This window comes from Cupressus sempervirens, chromosome 5 (assembly GCF_028749045.1).
Source record: "Cupressus sempervirens isolate cs-2001-9-10 chromosome 5, ASM2874904v1, whole genome shotgun sequence".
In the NCBI taxonomy this organism is placed as follows: Eukaryota; Viridiplantae; Streptophyta; class Pinopsida; order Cupressales; family Cupressaceae; genus Cupressus; species Cupressus sempervirens.
In genome coordinates, this window is record NC_143122.1 from 700,528,760 (window position 1) to 700,549,632 (window position 20,873).

General features: G+C 33.2%; 2 protein-coding genes across 5 annotated transcripts; both read right to left on the reverse strand.

Annotated features, from left to right (window-relative positions):
- Positions 1 to 5,721: 5,721 nt before the first annotated feature.
- On the reverse strand, positions 5,722 to 13,132 carry LOC149557919 (uncharacterized). Of its 4 annotated transcripts, XR_016364945.1 has the most exons (6): positions 12,951 to 13,132; positions 12,636 to 12,829; positions 11,774 to 12,533; positions 10,485 to 10,711; positions 6,712 to 6,913; positions 5,722 to 6,471 (listed from the first exon to the last, which is right to left on the reverse strand). XR_016364945.1 is itself a non-coding variant. In XM_089832375.1 (4 exons), exons 3-4 carry the CDS (start codon positions 12,202 to 12,204, stop codon positions 10,588 to 10,590), a joined length of 555 nt encoding a protein of 184 aa, XP_089688501.1. In that variant the 5' UTR covers positions 12,205 to 12,533; positions 12,636 to 12,829; positions 12,951 to 13,132; the 3' UTR covers positions 10,369 to 10,587. The 4 variants fall into 4 exon arrangements, 1 of the variants encoding a protein (XP_089688501.1); XR_016364946.1 differs by lacking the exons at positions 5,722 to 6,471; positions 6,712 to 6,913 and adding an exon at positions 9,782 to 10,054; XR_016364947.1 differs by lacking the exons at positions 5,722 to 6,471; positions 6,712 to 6,913 and adding an exon at positions 10,098 to 10,277.
- A 6,209-nt stretch (positions 13,133 to 19,341) lies between these two features.
- Positions 19,342 to 20,412, reverse strand: LOC149557920 (toll/interleukin-1 receptor-like protein). Its single transcript, XM_089832376.1, has 2 exons — positions 19,819 to 20,412; positions 19,342 to 19,707 (listed from the first exon to the last, which is right to left on the reverse strand). Exons 1-2 carry the CDS (start codon positions 20,254 to 20,256, stop codon positions 19,603 to 19,605), a joined length of 543 nt encoding a protein of 180 aa, XP_089688502.1. The 5' UTR covers positions 20,257 to 20,412; the 3' UTR covers positions 19,342 to 19,602.
- Between the last annotated feature and the right edge of the window lie 461 nt (positions 20,413 to 20,873).

Genomic DNA, 20,873 nt, shown 5'->3' on the forward strand with positions numbered 1-20,873 from the left:
AAGATAATCGTTAGTAACAAGATGTAAGGAAAAATAAAATAATGTAAAAATATTGTAGATTAATATTTTTAAATGTATGAAAATATAATAAAATCTTGTTTATGTTTTGAATTTAGATTTTATAATATAAAATATATATAACTATTTATGATGAGAAAATATTTGAAAATATTATTAGTCCCTGCCTATATATAGGCAGGGAACTAATGTTTTCATTAGACCCCCTATTAATTTGTGCAACCCAAAAAAAAATATTAAGTTCTAAAGTTCAACAAAAATTTTATTTTTAAATTAATTTATATTGATTTATTCCTTTTTTTCAATTGGTCCCTTGTATTTTTGCTAGGGTTTATTCTATTTTCCCACTTCAAATAATATGAAAAATTATAGATAGACATCATTAATTGCATTTATTGTACGGTTTATTCCTATTAATTAAGTGATTTGTGAGGGAAACTTTATATAAAATTGGCAAAAGAATTAGCCTACGACATATCTATTGCCATCTCCTAATTTTGTTGTTTCAATCATTGACTACCGCTTGTCAAAACATGTCCTCATGTCCGCAAAAACCTCCATCTTAATGCAAAGTATTTGAGATTTCATATTTAATCTCATTGCAACATCCATAAGAAAAAAACATATTTAATTCCCATTAAATGATGTGATTTTAAATGTCTTACAACTACTCATCCACTCCCTATTCTTTTGCAAAAGAGGGCATTCATTAAACACACTTTATTTAAGTTTTTTTAAAATATTAAAAGGGCTCCTTGATGTAAATTGTTAGTGTTTTTTCATCTAATTGATTTAAAGATGATTTTGCACTTTTATTTATTTATAAGTAGGGATCTTGAGTTTATATTTAGATTGCAATACCTAATTTAAAAATAAATGGTTCATATTTTAGACAATAAAAAATTAATTCAAATCAAAGTATTAAAATAAAAAAAATTGGTAAGAGTCATATGATCTTAATATTCTGTGCTCAAACAAGATCTTTAAAGAAGATTTCAACCCTAACATTAAAAATAAACTAATAATAATGGTAGATTATGTTACCAAATCTCAAGAAGAGAAGTAGATACACAATTGTCAAAATAGAAAGTAATAATACACATTAGATATTCTTAATCGATTTTTATATGAAAATTTGATTAAGAAATAGACCTAAATCTTCTCAAATAATTACATACATATATGGTACAAATCAAGTTTAATATTGAATCATATGATTGCCAATACTTTAATAAACTTAATTTTAATATATTAAAACTTTAAGAAAATTAACTTTAAATTTTTTACATAATTAAAATCAAATATATTTCATAATACACAAATATTAATCTCTTCTAAAATAAATATTAAAATATTAATATTGAATATTCACATACTATACATTTTTAGCTATAATTTTTACTTGTCTTTTTACAATAGGGAGGACTCGTGCTCCAATAGAGATCTTGTTTAACCTATACAATTTATGAAAGAGTGTAGCTTTCCTCCATCATAGAAGTATGACAAAGGATATTACTCTTCCACCTTTCTTCCATCATCATTTATGACCAGCATCTATCTAGCCAGCCAAATCTTAGCAAAAGGACTAAAAAAATCAACAAATCTTAACAAAAGGACTTTAAAAACCACGAGTAATATCCTCAAAAGGGGACAACAGTTCATGATTTTGTGAAAATTGTCTTGCACTTTTAGAAATAGCTTTTTCTTCCAGGGTGAGAAATTCCACTTGCCTTAACAACACATGATTCCCATGTTGTGATGGCACCGGCTACGGTGCAACTTATTTGCACCATCCAGCTGCCCCAACTTGTATGTATGACCGCATTACTATTCTGACTAACTGTACTGTTCAGCAATTAAAATATAAACATTTGAAAAGTGCAATACAGAATTACAGGTGTTTCAAAATCACAAGCACCAAGGGTTTGCAAGGTGTCCTGCCTGAGCGGTGAGAAACGGTAAAGAAGAGGGCTATAAAAGATGCCCGGAGAGTGAAAATGGGCCGGAAAATCTTATTTCTGTGTGCTTCAAACTTAATGTTGCTTATATAATGTCTAAGAGTTTTTTTAATATAAGATCTTGATTCTTATATTTAAAAATATTAAATAATCAAAATTAATTTATTTTTCAAACTTAATTGGAATTATATAAAGTTTAAGAGTGTTTTTTTAAATATAAAATATTGCACAAAAGTAAAATGTATTTTAAAGTCATTGGTCTTATCTTTGGTTTTTCATAGATAATTGACTATTAAATATATTAATTTTAAAAATTATTGTAGATAGTTGAAATCTTAAGTACAAAACCTAATAATATCCTAGAAGTATTTATGTGATCCTTTAAATCATAGTTCTAATTTTAATTAAATATATTTTATTTATATTATTTAATAATCTTAATTTTAATGTAGTGTTGCATTTTTCTCGTTACATATATCATTAATTAATTTAATTTATTTCAATAATTTTAGAAACAAATCAAATAAAAAATTAGAAGTCACTTTAACTTTTAATTATCATAAATCTATTATAAATTTTAAATATATTTTTCAAAAAGATTTCACAATTTTTTATTGACTTATATTGAATAATAGTAACAAAATACAAATATTATTAACATTGAAGTAAATATACCTTATTAGCTTTATTACTATTCACTTGTTTAAAGAGAAAAATATATAAGTATAACAAGGAGAAAAATATTTTTTATTCATTTTTATATTTTATTAAATTTTTAAAATAAGTAAATAAAAATAAAATTATTTTTATTCACTTAATTTAATTATTTTTCTACTTATTAACTTTTCTAAAGAAGTGAATAATTTTTTTCTTCTCATTGTTATATTTTTATTTTTCTCTCACAAATTATTATACAATGTTTCATTGGCTAATTCACAAAAAAAAAACAAATATTAGTGATCCTAATACTTAGAAGGTAACATTCATCCTCATATATTTTATAAAATATATTTATATGAGGAGTAAAAATTAAGAATTTAGTAAATTTTGAAATTTATAATTAATAAGTAGTTAATATCATAAATACAAATTTTATTTTTATTTTATTTTAAAGGTTAAAAATATAAACTATTTTTACTTGTAATTTTATCAAACTTATATTTTTTAATATAAAGTTATTTTTTTTCAAAATTTTATTACTTAGTATCATACGTACAAATAAAACTTGTTTAAATACATTTACTTTGAAGGACTTAAAATCTTTTTGATTTTGTTGGTTTGTACTCACTAACATTCTTTCTCATATTTTATTTTACAAGTTAGATTATACAAAATGTTTTTAATTATTATTAAGATTATTTTTACTATTCTTATAACAAGATATATCTAAAAGATTCAACTCATTTCATTTGTCTCATAAGAAAAAAGAATTATAAACATTATTACTTAATAAATATCATAAATATAAATAAAATTTATTTACTTTCTAGATTTTTTAAATTTCTTTAATTTACTTCAATGTTAAAAATTAGTCTACATATAAATTGTAGAATAATTTGATAAACTAATGAACATTTTGTTATTTTAACTATTAATTTAAAATATACATTGAGATCTTCTTTAGCAAATATTGTATCTACATATGAATGTAGAATAATTTGATAAACTTTATTTTACATTATTAATTTAAAAAATATATTAAGAAGTTCTTCAACAAATACTATATATATTTTAATATATTACTATACAGGCATAGAGTGATTGGACAAAATCTGGAAGAAAGCAAAGGAAGTACGCTCATGTTGTCAGAGCGTATGGGCAGCATAGGGCAAATGTGGGGCAGAGTTGGGGCAACCGGATGGTGCAAATAAGTTGCACTATAGTTGGTGCCGGGCAAATGGGGGCTGAGTTGGGCAAATGTGTGCCCAACAAATGTTGCACTTATTTGCACCATCTAGCTGCCCCAACTCTGCCCCACATTTGCCCTATGCTGCCCGTCTGCTCTGACAACACAGGCATACTTCCTTCGCTTTCTTCCAGATTTCGTCCAATCACTCTATGTCTGTATAGTAATATATTAAAATATATATATTATTTGCTGAAGAACTTCTTAATATATTTTTTAAATTAATAACTTAAAATAAAGTTTATCAAATTATTCTACATTCATATGTAGATATAGTATTTGCTAAAAAAGATCTCAATATATATTTTAAATTAATAGTTAAAATAACAAAATGTTCTTTAGTTTATCAAATTATTCTACAATTTATATGTAGAATAATTTTTAACATTGAAGTAAATTAAATAAATTAAAGAAAATCTACAAAGTAAATAAATTTTATTTATATTTGATATTTATTAAGTAATAATGTTTCTAATTCTTTTTTCTTATGAGACAAATGAAATGAGTTGAATCTTTTAGATATATCTTGTTATAAGAATAGTAAAAATAATCTTAATAATAAGTAAAAACATTTTATATAATCTAATTTGTAAAATAAAATATGTGAAAGAATGTTAGTGAGTACATACCAACAAAATCAAAAAGATTTTAAGTCTTTCAAAGTAAATATATTTAAACAAGTTTTATTTGTACTTATGATACTAGTAAGTAATACAATTTTGGAAAAAATATAATTTATATTAAAAAATATAAATTAGATAAAATTACAAGTAAAAATAGTTTATATTTTTAACCTTTAAAATAAAAACCATTTAAAAAATTTTATTTATGATATTAACTACTTATTAATTATAAATTTCAAAATTTACTAAATTCTTAATTTTTATTCTTAATATAAATATATTTTATAAAATATATGAGGATGAATGTTACCTTCTAAGTATTAGGGTCACTAATTTTTTTAATTTTTTTTTGTGAATTAGCAAATGAAACATTTTATAATAATTTGTGAGAGAAAAATAAAAATATAACAATGAGAAGAAAAAAAATTATTCACTTCTTTAGAAAAGTTAATAAGTAGAAAAATAATTAAATTAAGTGAATAAAAATAATTTTATTTTTATTTACTTATTTTAAAAATTTAATAGAATATAAAAATGAATAAAAAATATTTTTCTCTTTGTTATACTTATATATTTTTCTCTTTAAACAAGCGAATAGTAATAAAGCTAATAAGATATATTTACTTCAATGTTAATAATATTTGTATTTTGTTACTATTATTCAATTTAAGTCAAGAATTTAAACAAGCGAATAGTAATAAAGCTAATAAGATATATTTACTTCAATGTTAATAATATTTGTATTTTGTTACTATTATTCAATTTAAGTCAAGAAAAAATTGTGAAATTTTTTTGAAAAATATATTTAAAATTTATAATAAAGTTATGATAATTAAAAGTTAAAGTGACTTCTAATTTTTTATTTGATTTGTTTCTAAAAATATTGAAATAAATTTATTTAAAAATATATTAATGATGATATATAATTAGAAAAATACAACACTACATTAAAATTAAGATTATTAAATAATATAAATAAAATATATTTAATTAAAATTAGAACTATGATTTAAAGTATCACATAAATACTTCCAGGATATTATTAGGTTTTGTACTTAAGATTTCAACTATCTACTATAATTTTTTAAATTAATATATTTAATAGTCAATTATGAATGAACAAACCAAAAATAAGACCAATGACTTTAAAATACATTTTACTTTTGTGCAAGATTTTATATTTAAAAAAACACTCTTAAACTTTATATAATTCCAATTAAGTTTGAAAAATAAATTAATTTTGATTATTTAATATTTTTAAATATAAGAATCAAGATCTTATATTAAAAAATCTCTTAGACATAATAAGTTTTCCCACCGTTTTTGCGCTCCAGGCATCTTTTATAGCCCTCTTCTTTACCCTTTCTCATCGCTCAGGCAGTACACCTTGCAAACCCTCAGTGCTTGTGTAATTCTGTGTTGCACTTTTCAAATGTTTATATTTCAACTGTTGAACAATACGTCAATCAGAACAATGCATGTGGTCATACGTGCAAGTTGGGGCAGCGGCAGAGTTGGGGCAGCCGGATCGTAGCCGGTGCCTGTTGTGATGGCCGATCATGTACAAAGTATGAACAACTTGCCGTACCCTATTTAATAGCTGATTTTGTATCCCAAATGCACAATCATGTATAGAGTATGAACAATTCGCCGTACCCTCTTTAATAACTGATTTTTGTATCCCAAATGCATACTCGCATGATATTCTCTCCACTTCCATCTCCTTTCATGCGTGAAGGGACGTGAAAAGCCTTAGAAAGTAGGGATCCATCAAAGTTGTCCACATATGTCATTAGCACATCGATCTGAGGAAGATGGGCAGTCCCCCTTCCAGTTACCTCCAAGCAAAAGGAAATTGCTGCACATAAGTGTGCAGCGTGAGATTCTTTTGACCTATAAGAGGTTGAGACCTACCGGCTACTTCAGATGATAGTGACAAATCCAGTCGCTCCAAATGAGGAAAAGCCTATCATTCAAACAAAATCTGGAGATTAACCTCACTATCTACGGAAAACTGTATTTTTCTTTGGAAAGCTCATCTACATATTTTAACATTTTAAACTGGGCATCTCCAATTGGCCTCTCCCTGCAAAATAATTATATCCAATATTTGCAAAGGGGAATATTTTATTAACTATGTTTAGTCATGCAAGAAAAATTAATGAATAGGTAGTCCAGCGAAGTACAAAGCCTGCGAGCTACCAACCAGTGAAGGCCACCTAAACATTTTAGGAACTCGATACGGGCCCACTCATGCTTGAAACCTCTTCGGCTTAGAGCCAAGGACTGAAGAGCATCTACGCTACCAAATTCGCCCGAGGCACGAACCCGGCCTCATCCTTATGATGTCTTTGGGCCTTGCACTCAGCAAGACTTGATCCCTAGTGGGCTCTTTGTTAGCCATTCAACTTCACCAATAGACCAAAGTTAGAGACCATAAAAATGGCTACAGCCATCAGAATTCAAAAATTTATTTTTTGCAAAAAGAGAGTTAACAAAAAAAAACCAAGTTTCCAAACTGATGCCTAAACAAACATTGCCATAAAAATGCCACTCAAAATCGAAGAAAAAGCCGATGCACAAAACGTACCTTCAATAATTGGTAAACATTAAGTCGAATTTTCTCACAGCCTATCATGTGTAGCTCTTTCATCTCAATTTTCAACAAGGGGCGCAAGCACCACAATTCTTGCCTTTAATGTAGTGAGTTTTGGGGTAAGAGTTAAGTCAAGTTGTACATTTAATTGTGAACTTGAAATAGAATGTTGGATGCTATTGAGGGCTTCAAATTCGTGAAGACCAATTGTATCGAATTTATGTTTATAAGTTTTAACTTTTTCCATTCTTCTTAAAGGCTTTTATGTCTATATAATTTATTTTATCTATTGTGGTTGGCACACTTGTACCTAAACAAAAAGGTAGAACTAACAACAAAGTCAATTTTTGCAACGCATGTTAACCAAAGATGTCATGAATATTTATTTTGTTTCATTAGCTCTTGTGCTTATTTTTACACCCTTTAACTTTGAGAAACTGGTGTTATTTGTATAACGAAGGTTCTAATAGAGATGCGATAGCTTCAATTGAAATATGAATGTGTGAAATGTGTGAAATGGGAGCTCTACAACATGGTATGAGATTCATCAAATTAAAATTTAAGCACAGGTCAAACACATGCTAAATAAGTTGTAAATAAGTGTTGTATTATCTCACCAAAAAAAAAACATTCTCGAAGCCAATATATCAATAAGATCATTGTTTATGAATACAAAATATAATTCAAGTTGTGAACATAAACAAAATACTATAGTAATAATCAGACTTAAACTATGAAAGAGCTCTTTTATTTTAGTTGAAATAATTTAATTTTTTGAAGTCAAAGCTTGTAAACTTTTAAAATATATAAATTATGAGATTGTTAAGGATTTAAATTAAGTATTTAAGTTGACTGAAATGTCATTTAATACAAAGGATGGAGAAATATGGCATCGTCTTTAATAGTAATTGGTTTAATGAGTCCTCTTATAGTTCCTGTGCAATTTTTTCTTTAATTATAACGCACATTCATCAAAAATATATGTCGTGTATACTCTAATTCTCTTGACACTTTTTTTGCATGTTCTTGTCAAATTGGACATGTGACACTATTGCAAATATTACCTCAGTATTTTCTTTCCTTTTGTATTTATAACTCTCTATTGGAATTTATTATTTTGCTCACCTGTAAGTACAAATGATAGAAAAGTTGTTCTGTACGTCCTCCTTGACATGAGATAATCACTGCTATAAGAAATTTCAGACATTAAAAATATGACAAAAATGCATGCTACAAATTATGGCGTTCAACTTCAAGACAAATGTGCCCACTCTATGCTGTGCACGCCATTTGTGGGAATGGTAGCACTATGCAACTTATATTGAATGATAAATTACCCCGACTAGATAGATAGATAATACCTACTTACATGCTCTTTCATAGAAAATGTCATGGTTCATAAATTGTAAAATGAAGACTTCCCACAATGTATGCATAGCTAAACAAATGTGCAGAGGCATGGGATTGTTGAAACTTGAAGCCACCTATCTACCATGTCATCCATCCCAAAACATAATATATATTCTTTCATGACCAGCAGCTTGACCTTGCTTTAAAATTCTTTGAAAATGATTTTTTTTCTTATAAGAATATAGAGGTAGATTTTTTGGAGAGCTTAATGAGGACGACAAGAAATTTCTCCGTCCTATGGGGAAAGAGCCTTACTCTGAGGAGATGAGATGATTATGGTTAACCTTTTGCAGTAGAATGTACAGCATTCCCATAATGGAAATAATTGTTCTTGGGCTAGGTAAAATTCAGAGTGAGGGGAAGAAGAAGCGAACCATGAGGATGATCAGGAGAAAGATAAGAGGAATGAGAAGATCTCATAAACAAAATTAGTGTTACCGAAAAGAACAAACATGAGCAGAAGGATTGCAAAATATGTGACGCTGAGTAGGATAGCATTTAGAGCTCCTTGAAGCTATACCAAAATAGAGAAAGCCTTCTATGAACCTGTCAATATTACTGATGGAATCATGGAGAAATCTCGGATTGGTAAAGTCGTGGATCAAGAAATAATGCCAAGGATCAGCAGGCCAACTTCCAACTTCCAGAGAAGATAAGGTTTTTAGGCTGCACTGACAAACTTTGCTTTAAAATACATACATTGCTTCAAAAAAATCGTGCATTTGGTGATATTTATAAGATTTAATTTGAAGTTTGAAGTTTTTGTGAAGAAATTGTCGGATGGCTATTGTTTTCCTCTCTGTGAGTCTGGATTGGAGGGTGTAATAAAGAATTTGATTTGGCTACTAATCACATATGTTGGATTTTACAATCTGAGTTATTTTTTGTTTTATAGTTCTCTTTTCATATTTTTATGTCTTAGAGCTCAGTTTTGGCCCAAGTGCTAGTAAGGAAGCTAATTATCTAGAGAAAAAGTATAGTAACTTCTCAAATTTACACTGCTGCTCTAAAGTACATAAACCATAATCATTCGGAAATAGTCTAGTTTTTTGCATTATACACATTGACCTATGCCTAAGTGTTTATTATATCTACCTGTTAAGCTACAAAGTCACAATCTGTGCAATAATGTTCACATCAAAAGAAAATAAAATTTTCATAAACAATGATGTCAAAGTAAATAGCTAATCTGAAAAACAACCACTAAAAAATGTTATAAACCGAAATAAATGCTGAAGCACTTTCAGGAAATATTGGAAAAGAAATGAAGTATCCATAAGCTCAAAATTTTATATTATGGGGCTTCAAACTTCATTTAAAATCTTGCCTGCAGCATACCAATAGGTCCACAGGACCTTTCTATGCATAGTTGCAGCCGCTCAACTTCTCATAAAATTGAGGAAAACAAACTGGTAAATATACATGTAAAGTCTCATTTGATTCGAAGTTGAATATGTAGAAAATTTATACAAAAACCCTTTCATCATTCAAACTGACAAAAAATGTTTCCTTTGCAGGTGCAGCCACATGTAGCATGTCAATTCTGTACAAAACATTTTGTCAAACATTTTATGGGTTTACTCTGATTAAGTATTACTGTATTAGCAATATTTTGTATTAGCAATATTTTGTTTCATTGACGTTCAACCTATTCTCAGCAGCTCAATTTACAAATAGGCCAACTATGCAATGACTGCACCGTCCATGCATAAAACCACCTGTCTCACTTAGTTACAAAGCATAGGATTCATATAAGCCTGTGCTTTCTAGACAACCAATCCACCCATCAGTCATACTCAACCATCCTATCTTTCCCAATTTGCTAACACACTCATTCTAACATTCTACTAACATATATGAAAAAAGAAAATTTGGGCCAATTGCTCATTTGAATAAATTTGATTTGATTTTGAACAAAATTCCTTATACAAAATATTACACTTCAATTTCAATGGAAAGAAAACTTAACTGACCTTGTGTGTGAATCTCCTTGTCGAACAATTCACTTGCTGGCGAAGCAGACCTTCATCTGCTACCTTGTTGCCTGTGTTATGACTGCTATTACAAACGCTCAGTTCAGTGTGCAAAGAAGACTGTTGCTTGAGAGAATGCCCCACAATTGCATGATTGGAAGCCACGAGAGCGTCGACTTACCCAGGTAAAGGTCAGAGACAATTTTACAAAGCCTATCACCAACATACTGAAGAATTATAGTTAGACATTGCCCTCTAAATACCCATTGTTAAAGTTGTGTGTATATAGCCAGCCATATACCTTATTTGGATGGATACCCACTGTGTATATCAAGAAATCTACAGGTCCAAAGCTTATTTATAATGGGCATGACGATTGCAAGAATGTGAATCATGAGAGGGACTCGCAAGTAAAAAGCACGCGGAGGTCACGAGTGTTTAAGCCGAACCCAAGCATGCAGGAAAACGAATAAACAAGGCCATAGTGGTGATGAATTAAAAATCCATGAAATATAACTGACCTCGATGGCAAACTTACAGGTCATTTTTGTCAAGGCACGACTACATTTCTGTTCAACAAACACAAAACTAGATGAACCAAAAGAAAAAGAAAATGCAAACAATTGAACGAAAGCTGAAATTCCCACCACAGACCCAATTTTTTCAACACCTGAAACTCTTCGACAGAGCCTCGCAGAACAAAACCACGAATAGATCCTGTTGCCCTAGCTTCAGAAAAAGAATTGCATAACAAGGGTTAGCGTTAATAGATAATTATAGGTCAGATTTGATGCGAGGGAAAGAATTGGACCATCAAAGTCAGGCGGCGGAAGATAATTTATGGTGATCTTATCAGTCAAGTAATTACATCAGAACTCAAACAGATGAATGCCACCGACTGAAACATTAATTAATGTTTAATCAATTTTGAATTTGCAATCACTTGCCACTGATGGAGTACAGATGAAAAGGTTTGATTAGCCCAGATATGCAATGGTAGTGCAGTATTTATGGCAGAGTTACGTATGCTAGCAAACTTATTAAATAAATGATGTTGGAAAGTATTTAAAGCGATGGTGACATTTTTTTGGAATTAAAGTTGGAGAATATTATTTTTCTGATTGCTATTTTCTATGAGAACAAATAGGATTGTAAATAATTTGTATTATTAAATTCTAATAATTATATGAAAATTATCAAAACTATATCATATGCAAATATGTTAAAAAATCCTGAAATTTGATTGGACAAACAGAAATATAAGTAAATTCAACGAAAACAATAGTTACCTGCCGAAGGAAGGAACTAAAAAATCAGTTTCGGCAGGAGCAGAATAAGCCTTGGCACAATCAAATAAAACAGCCACATCCGGAGAATAAGAAGCCTGCTGAGGTCCGTATAACGAGACAGGCGTCCTATTGAAGTTAATTGTCTGCAACTTTGAGCATCCTGAAGTGCGTATAGAGGCGAGACATTCGGGAAGATACTCTAATTTTTCAAGTTCCTTACATCCATCTAGTTTTAGATCTCTCAAAGACCAGCATGTGACCGGTATTGAAAGCCCAGTGAGACTTTTGCAATGAGATAAATCCAGAGTCTTCAAAAACATCAAATCTTCTGTCAGGGATATTATTTGCAGTTTTGAGCATCCTTTGGCATCTAGAGTAATGAGGCGCATTGGAAGCGTAGGAAATGCTACAAGTTGTTCATTCCAGGCCATCTCCAGATTCCTTAAGAGATTTCAGACGTCCAAAACTGGGTGGAAATTCTGACAAGAAATTCTGACTTACGTCAAGGATTTCTAGATTGATAAGATTTCCAAAGGCGATTTCCAAAGGCTTAAGGTAGGGCTTTTAAATTGCATCCGCTTAAATATAGTTCTTCCAAGCCGTGAATTTCACAAATTTCTTCAGGAAGACGAGTCTGTTTGGTGCCGCTCGTGTCAAGGTATCTCAAATATTTGAGTTGGGCTATGGAGTCAGGCAGGACAGAGGAAAGGGCACTTGGAGGGGATTCAGTACTGTCTCTGCCGCTACTATTTCCAGTAATCTGTCAGAACAAAGGAGCTGTGAGACGTCGTTCGCATTAAATATCGGCGCAAAGACAAAGCTAACTTTATATTTTTCCTGATTGTTGAGCAGAGTAACTGACCTGTGGATCTCTCTGCTCCAATCGAAACTTTGATAAGGTCATATGTTTTAGATTTCTAGCTATCCTTTTTATTTGCAACTTTACCGGCGAATTCCTGTCACCGCGACTCTCTCTCTACTGGCTGCAGAATTTGGCAAAACAGAAGGAAGAACAGATGATCCATTGACGTCACTACCGCTCTCCGTTCCAACCATCTATCAGAACAAATAGTATGCTGAGATCATGTACAAGACTATTATCCCTGCAAACCAATGAATAATTTGCATACTACTTTGTGGTTTATTTTTACTATAAAACTTGGGCAGAAAAATAGACCTAGGTATCATATTCCTTCAATTGACAGTCAGATAAGACCAGATATTTTAGGCTTGTAGGTTGTCTTTTAATCTCAGTCTCGACCTGCAATTCCAACCACAGCAAGAATCCCAGCTTGTGCAATGGGACCAATGTGTCTAAATGTTCAAGCTCCATACGCCTTCTCCACATTAGACCCTCTACACTTGAATTTTCCTGTTTAAGATTGAAGGCACCGCATCATTTAGCAAAACCGAATAGAGTTTATGATAGTATGTACTCAGATCTGCGGAAGAGACCCAAAGTTGAGCACTAAAAGCAGCAGAAAATTATACGTGATTCTACAAAAACTAAGCAAGGTTTTAACTATAGTAAATGAAACAAAATGCACTCTTTTGTCCCAAAACGTCTTTCCAGACATACTCAAAAAACTGTAACGGTTCTACGCTTGGAAAGTACTATGAAAAACAATATGCTGAAGCTGCAGTAATGTAACAGAGATTAAGTAATAGAGATATCTTCTGTTTGAAGAGCGGAGGTAGTTTAGTTTTCGATGAACCACTATAAATCTCATGTTGTTCTTTGTCTGTGTAAGATTTCTAGATAAGTGTGTTTGTGTTGCTCAGATTTCACTTTTTTTTTCCTGCAATTTGTAAACTCGACAATTGGTATCAGAGTTGGGGGAGCTCGATTAGATTTTCTTGTAATCGGTGAAAGTTTCTCGGCCCCGTGGATGAGGTTTGGGTTATGGAAAGTGCAAATGGAATCACTGCTCATCGAGCAGGATCTGGCACCCGCAATGCTTGGTAAAGCAAAGGGTCAAGGTTCCTTAATGGATGACAAGTGGAAGAAGCTCGATCTAAAGGCAAGAGAAACAATTTGTCTATCACTCTCAAGTAAGGTGTTATTTAATGTCTCAGCGGAGAAGACAATGTGAGAGCTTTGTGGAAATTTGTCTTCATTATATGAAATAACATCAGCATCGAACAAGGTATTTATAATGAAAAAGTTGTACAAAAATCAAAGAAGGTGGGGTTATGTCCAATCACCTTAATGAGTTCTATACTCCAGTTTCTCAATTGATTTCAGTCTTCAGTCTGCATACCTCTTCAGTCTCCATACCTCTAGATGATGAGATAAAAGCTAATTTATTGTTATGTTCACTACCAAATAGTTGGAAAGGGGTAGTAATGGCAATCAGCACTTCAGTCGCTGCCAAAAGCAAATTCAAATTCGATGAGGTTGCAACTACACTTCTCAGCAAAGACATGCGAAGTTAGAATCAAGAATCTTCCTCCGGTGATGCATTAATTGCTATGAAAACAAGCTATTGAGATAGAAGTCGCAAAAGAGGCAAACATAACAAGAATGGCAGGTCCAGATCTACACATCATTCAAAATCTGGAGGCAGAAATGGTCCGTATTGGTTTTGTGGTAAACTAGGACACACAAAAAGGCAATGTTGGAATTATAAAAAGGCCCAAAAATAAAGTGATAGATGATGGTGTAAATATCATAGCTGCTAAAGATGATGGGAGTTTTGGTTCTCACAAGCAGTGAGAAAAAAGCAAGTTTGTGGGTTCTCAATTCTAGTGCTTCCTTCATGCTACTCCATGTTGGAGTGCTTTCACAAATTATCACGAAGGTATGTTTGGTAAGGTCTTCCTTGGAGATAACAAAGAGAATGTAATATTGTTGGTAAAGGTGAAACATAAGTTGAATAAGATAACAGAGGTCTTTTCCAAATTCAAAAGTTTGAAGGCTATGGCTGAAAATCAGATTGGAAAGAAAATCAAATGTCTATTAACTGATTATGGTAGCAAGTTTTACTCTTCGGAGTTAGAGATTTTTGTGTAGATAATGGGATTCGCAAGATTAAAACAATTTCCTTTACACCTTATAGAAATGGTGCAGTTGAGAGGTTGAATCGGACTATTTAGGAAGGAGCTCGGTGTATGCTCTCCAATGCTGGTTTGGGGAAAGAATTTTGGACAGAAGCATGTAATGTTGTGGTTTATTAATCATCTGTGCTCCTTCATCTCATCTCGATTTTGATATTCTGGAAGAACAACAGTTTGGGAAAAGAATTTCACTCAATCACCTGGGTGTGTTTGTTTATGATGCTTATGTTCACAATCCTAAAGAACAGCGAATGAAATTGGATTTTAAATCCTATGAGGTGCATTCTGTTGGGGTATGGTGAAGATCAATTCGATTTTTGTTTGTGGAATCCGATTGCTTATAAAGTGCTTCATATTTGGGATGTCTTCAATAAGAAATCTTTCTTAGGTCTAAAAACTCAAAGTCTTTCTTCAAATGATTCTATCCAATTTGATACGTTTGATAATGGCACAATTACAACCCCTGGTACTACTGCTTCTAAGAGACCCACTATGAGTTTCCATCCCTTTACTATTGGTCTTTTGTCTTCTCATAACTCTTCTATTACTACTTCAATGCCCCTTCCATTTATTTCCCAGCCCCCTCTAGTTAATTCGCCATCAGTAACTCATACACCCCTGACCACTTGTGGTACCACTTCCTCAGCGGTATCAAGAACAAAGGATACTCCTCTGTTTACTATGCCCCCCATTTGTTCTCCCATGCAGCTGAGCATACACACGCCTGCAGTTTCTACTTTTCCACACCCACAGACTCCACCTTCTCCTGCGTGGTCTCACCCAATCAACACTCCGCCCAACCTGTTTTTGGACCATATAGCTGCTACAGAGCATGATGCTTTGTTTCATCCGCACCCCTCACACTCCCTTCAACGTAGACTAAGTCACTCTCTCTACCCGACACACGCACCCAGCCTTCCCACTCGCATGTGCAACCTCTTACAAATGCTGCCATGCCTATTCAGCAACTTATCATTGGAGTTCTTCAGTCATTGACCAAAACCCCATTGTTCCTCAAGGTCTTGATGAAATTTCTTACAAATGCAGCCCAACATATTTCTGCTCCAATTCCACATCCACATCGAACAGTTGAACATACACAAGGACTTGGTGACATTCCACATCAAGAAATTGAACAGGGAATTCAGCTATGAAGCTCTACTAAAGAACAAAAAAGCCCACGTAAATTTGATGATTATGAATTGTTGTTTTCTTTGTGTTATGATCAGGCAGAGCCTCAAACATTGAAACAAACATGTAATGATGTTAAATCAGTACATTGGATGGATGCAATGAATGATGATTTGGATTCCTTAAAAGCCAATCAAACTTGGGATTTAGTTCCACTTCCACCAAATCGAAAAGCTTTTAAAAATAAATGGGTTAACCAGTTAGAAGAGGAAGATGGAGGATGAAAGAGATACAGGGCCAGATTAGTGATGAAAGTTTGTGCTCAACAAAAGGGCGTTGATTTTAATGAAATTTTCTTACTAGGTGTAAAAATATGAACAATTCGTTTGGTTTTGGATATGGCAGCTGCTTAGGATCTTGAGCTTGAGCAACATGAAGTCAAAACAATGTTTCTTCATGGTGATATTGAGGAATCATATATGAAGCAGCCAACAGGTTTTGCCAAACAGAGACCATAGCATTTGTATTGCAGGTTGAAGAGGAGTTTGTATGGGCTTAAGCAAGCCCCGAGATAGTGGTACTTAAAATTCGAAAGTTTTATAACTCAACAAAATTTTATCCGCTGCAAATCAGACCCATGTGTTTACTACAAGTGTCTTCAAAATGATGACTTCGTAATTCTTTTACTTTATGTTGATGATATGTTGGTTGTCAGAAATAGTGTCCAGCTATCCATCCCCGCACATATGGCTTGTAGGCCCCTCAAATAATTATTGCAGATTATTGCGTATTATTCTATTATTGCTTGGGAATTACTGGTGCTGCCTTTATGGGAGTAGGGGGGTCAACGAGGTGAACTAGGCACTCTGGTACCGCTGCCTCTGCTTTTGCTGTTGAATGAAATGGATGGACTTGTTGCAACGCATACACTTGTTTCACCAGGGTGACTGAAGGTGGGATATACACTTTCAATAGCATGATGTGCCTAAAATTCTCTAGGGGGAATTGAATCTGCCTCCTCTGGTGGAGGTTATCCATGATTTAAAATGCATTTGGCTCTTCATTTTTCCATGAGAGATATAGGGGCAGCAAAGAGGATTCTTGGGATGGATATAATCAGAAACAGACAAAAACAAGAAATCAGATATCTCCGGGAAAATATATTTTAAAAAGTTTTAGACAAGTTTAATATGTCATGCCAAATCCATTTCTACTCCATTGGCTGCTCGCTTTCGGTTTTCTTTGCGATGTATCCTTCAACTCCGGAAGAAGAGAATGAGATGGATAGTGTTTCATATTCCTCTGCAGTAGGCAGCCTCATGTATGCCATGGTTTGTACTTGTCTGGATATCACTCATGCATTGGGAGTTGTCAGCAGCTTTATGAGTAATCTAGGAAAATCTCATTGGCAAGCAGTTCAGTGCATTCTTCAGTACTTGTAAAGTACTTCTTATTATGTATTGCACTTTATTGCCAAGGATACTCTTCTTTGTGGTTATGTTGATTCTGATATAGCTAGAGATTTAGATAAGAGATCTACTACAGGATGTGTGTTTACTTTTATCAGGGCAGCGATCAACTGGGCCTCTCGTAAGCAACAAGATGTTATTTTCTCTATTGACGCTGAATACATTGCTCTCACTGAGGGAGCTTAAGAGATGATATAGCTACAACAATTTTTCGGAGAGTTGGGGTGTAAGCAATCTAATTTCACTCTATTCTGTGATAGTAGGAGTGTCATCCATTTGGTTAAATAGTAAAAATTCAGCTTTCCATAGTTGCACAAAGCATATAGAGACTAGATATCATTCATCCATCATTCTCTTGAAGAAGGCAAATTACAGTTTGAGAAAAGTGATACTAAATTTAATCACACAGATGCATTAACAAAGGTTGTATCTTGGGAGAGGTTTGAATTATGTAGAGCTTCTCTTGGAATTGTGATGACATAGCCATAAAGATCAAGTGAGGGATATCTCTGTGCGGCTCGCAGTACTGACTGGACTTCAAGTGAGAGATTGTAATGGTTCTGTTGGTAACAGTTCTGTCAGTGAAGTCCAATCATTTTATTCATTTATTAACTGTTGACTGTCAATATTCCACTCGTTTCTCTTCCATGGTATATGCTTGGAAAGTACTGTGAAAAACAATATACTAAATCTTCAATATTGTAACACATATTAAGTAATAGAGATATCCTCTGCATAGTCCAGTTTTGGATGAACCACTATAAATCTCATGTTCTTCTTAGTCTGTGTAAGATTTCTGGATATGTGTGTTTGTGTTATTCAGATTTCTCTTTTCTTTTTCTGCAATTTTAAAACTCAACAAAAACCTCTAGACCCAGAAAATTATTTGGACAAAATAAAATCACTCTCTAAAACCCTGCAGTTACATAACCCAAAAGAAAAAGCAAGCACAGCCAGAAAAAAAAAGTGGGAATTATTCCGTCGTAGTTCTTCAGTTATATATCAGTTTAGCTTGCAATGTTAAATACAAATCTGAAAAACAACTTAGTTCTAGAGAGTTCGAAACAGATGATGAACCATTGAATATTACCTGGATGGCAGTACAGCCATTAGAGAGCATATATCCTCCTCCCGCCAAACTCTACTGCGTTTTCTTGGATCGTTCAATGACTCCTCTAGAATAATTCGTCTACCCATGTCTCTTATCTGATCATGCATGGAAAATTCACAAAAGTAGTGATCAGTGTGCTCCTCTTCATTTACATCATCATCCTTGCCCTTAATATATCTGTACTTGTGCATTACAATGAGTCCCTTCTCTTTAAGTGTTTCAAGACTTGCAAACACAGAATCAAAACCAAAAGCATTTCAGAATCTAACAAAAAAAACCTTGCTGAAAGCCCTATTCGAAACGAAGTCCCTACTCTTAATTTCAACGAACAAGCAAGCTATGTCTACGAAGATGTGTTGCTCTACGGGGCCCAGGTTATCGTAACTGATTCCGAGGGTTTTAAAGACAGAATCGTGGCCGACAGTTTCGAGTTTGTGCATGACTTCAGGCCAATACCTATTATTGTCTCTACCAAACAGATCTGCACCTGCAATCTCCAGAGCCAGAGGAAGACCCGAACAAGTTTTCACAATTCTTATCTTCATAACCGCTCTTCGGGTTCTCTCTGCGAAAGGCATGCCAACAGAACAACTCCATAGCCTCAGCAAATTCAAGTCCTCTCATGGGGTAAATCACATCAACTTGTCGCACCTTCAACACACGTTCATTTTGTGTTGTAATGATTATTCTGCTTCCCTCTCCGAACCAGTCACCCATCAGAGCATCCAACTGTTGCACATTGTCAACATCATCCAAGACTACCAGTGCTTTTAGGGAAGCCGAGCGAATTCTCATTGCAATTTTTCCATGGTCTAAATCATTAAGCTTTATCTTAGTTCTCAAGAGATCCTTGAGGATCTGTTGCTGCAACTTTATAAGGCAATGGCGGGAGTCCTCAAGCTTTACCTTAGATACAAAAGAAGCAGCGTTGAAGAGGTGACGGACCTCGTTATAAAGGGCTTTTGACAGGTTTGTTTTACCCAGACCGGTAATGCCCCATATGCCAAGGGTAAGCCTACCAATTTTCTCATCGCCCAATTTCAACGACTCTCGCAACTCCTCTATGCAGGGTTTGAGTCCCAGTGTGTTGGGCCAAATCTTGCATTCCCAAATCCAAAGAGTGTACAACATCCTCCACCACTTGATTCACAAGCTTCCCTTCGTACCTGCCACATCGCACAAAACATGAATTCCGTATTTCTTACATAGCTATGATTCATAAAAACAACAGTAACACAAGCAACTTTATGCAGCACATTTTTCCAGTCTCGAATCACCTGTGGGCTACAACGACCTTGAGTGTGATGTCTATCGAAAGCCTCAGCATATGAACCTAGTGCATGCCTGACATGTGACGGTTCCACATTATAAAAGAGAGGTATCATAATGTGCGCTCCTGTACAGTTAAGCTCCCACATAAGAGAGACCTCTCGGAGACACCACACTGAACTGGCATAATCAGGGGAAAATATGGGTATATGGATGGTAGAGTTTTGAATGGCCTGCTGCAAACTCCATCCAATATCTTTACCCTTTTCCAATTCCTCACTGTCTGTAAAGACACGCAATCCTTTAGAGCACAGAGATTGGTAAAGATGGTCAGCCAAGGTTTTCCTCGCATCGGGACCCCGAAAGCTCAGGAAAATGTCGAATGTTTTTCTTTCGAAGAGGGAAAATTGAGATGACTGAGGTTTGTAGCGTCTGAACTCCTCCATAAGCTGCTAAGCAATTCAAGGTTGCATAGAACTGATCAGCCAGACATAGCAATATAAAGTGACTCGAAAGGCAATTCTCTGCGACATCAGAAGGAAGCAGCAGAGCAAGAAGGCAGAAAGATAGAATTCCTTGAAAAAGAGGGCCACTCTTAAACATGACACACTAAAGAGAAAATAAAGCTTGAAAAAAATAAATCAACTTTGACTATTTAACACTTTCAGTGTTGGAATGAAGTAGGGCCTGTTTGGTTGCTGGAATTAGAATAGAATTGTATACCTGATTCTTAAAAAATTGTAATTCGTTGTTTGGGTCTGTACAGTCAAAATTAGAATTAGAAAAAATGAGAATCCGGTATGCTCATTTACCCCCCAAAACTTAAATTTCGTTTTCCACCTAAATAGGTGGAATTGCTCAAATTCTCGTTTTAATTCCAATTTTTTCAAAATGGGCATTACACATCAATTAGAATGAATTTATTTTTGAGGTCCAGATGACCTATTTTGTTTCCCGCTCGTTACAATCTTAGCGTTGGTCACATTTTGCTTTGTTGCAGTGTTTTTTCTTGCTTTGGTTTTTTCTCTGAATCGTTTCTCTGCACAGGTAGTCATTTCTTCAC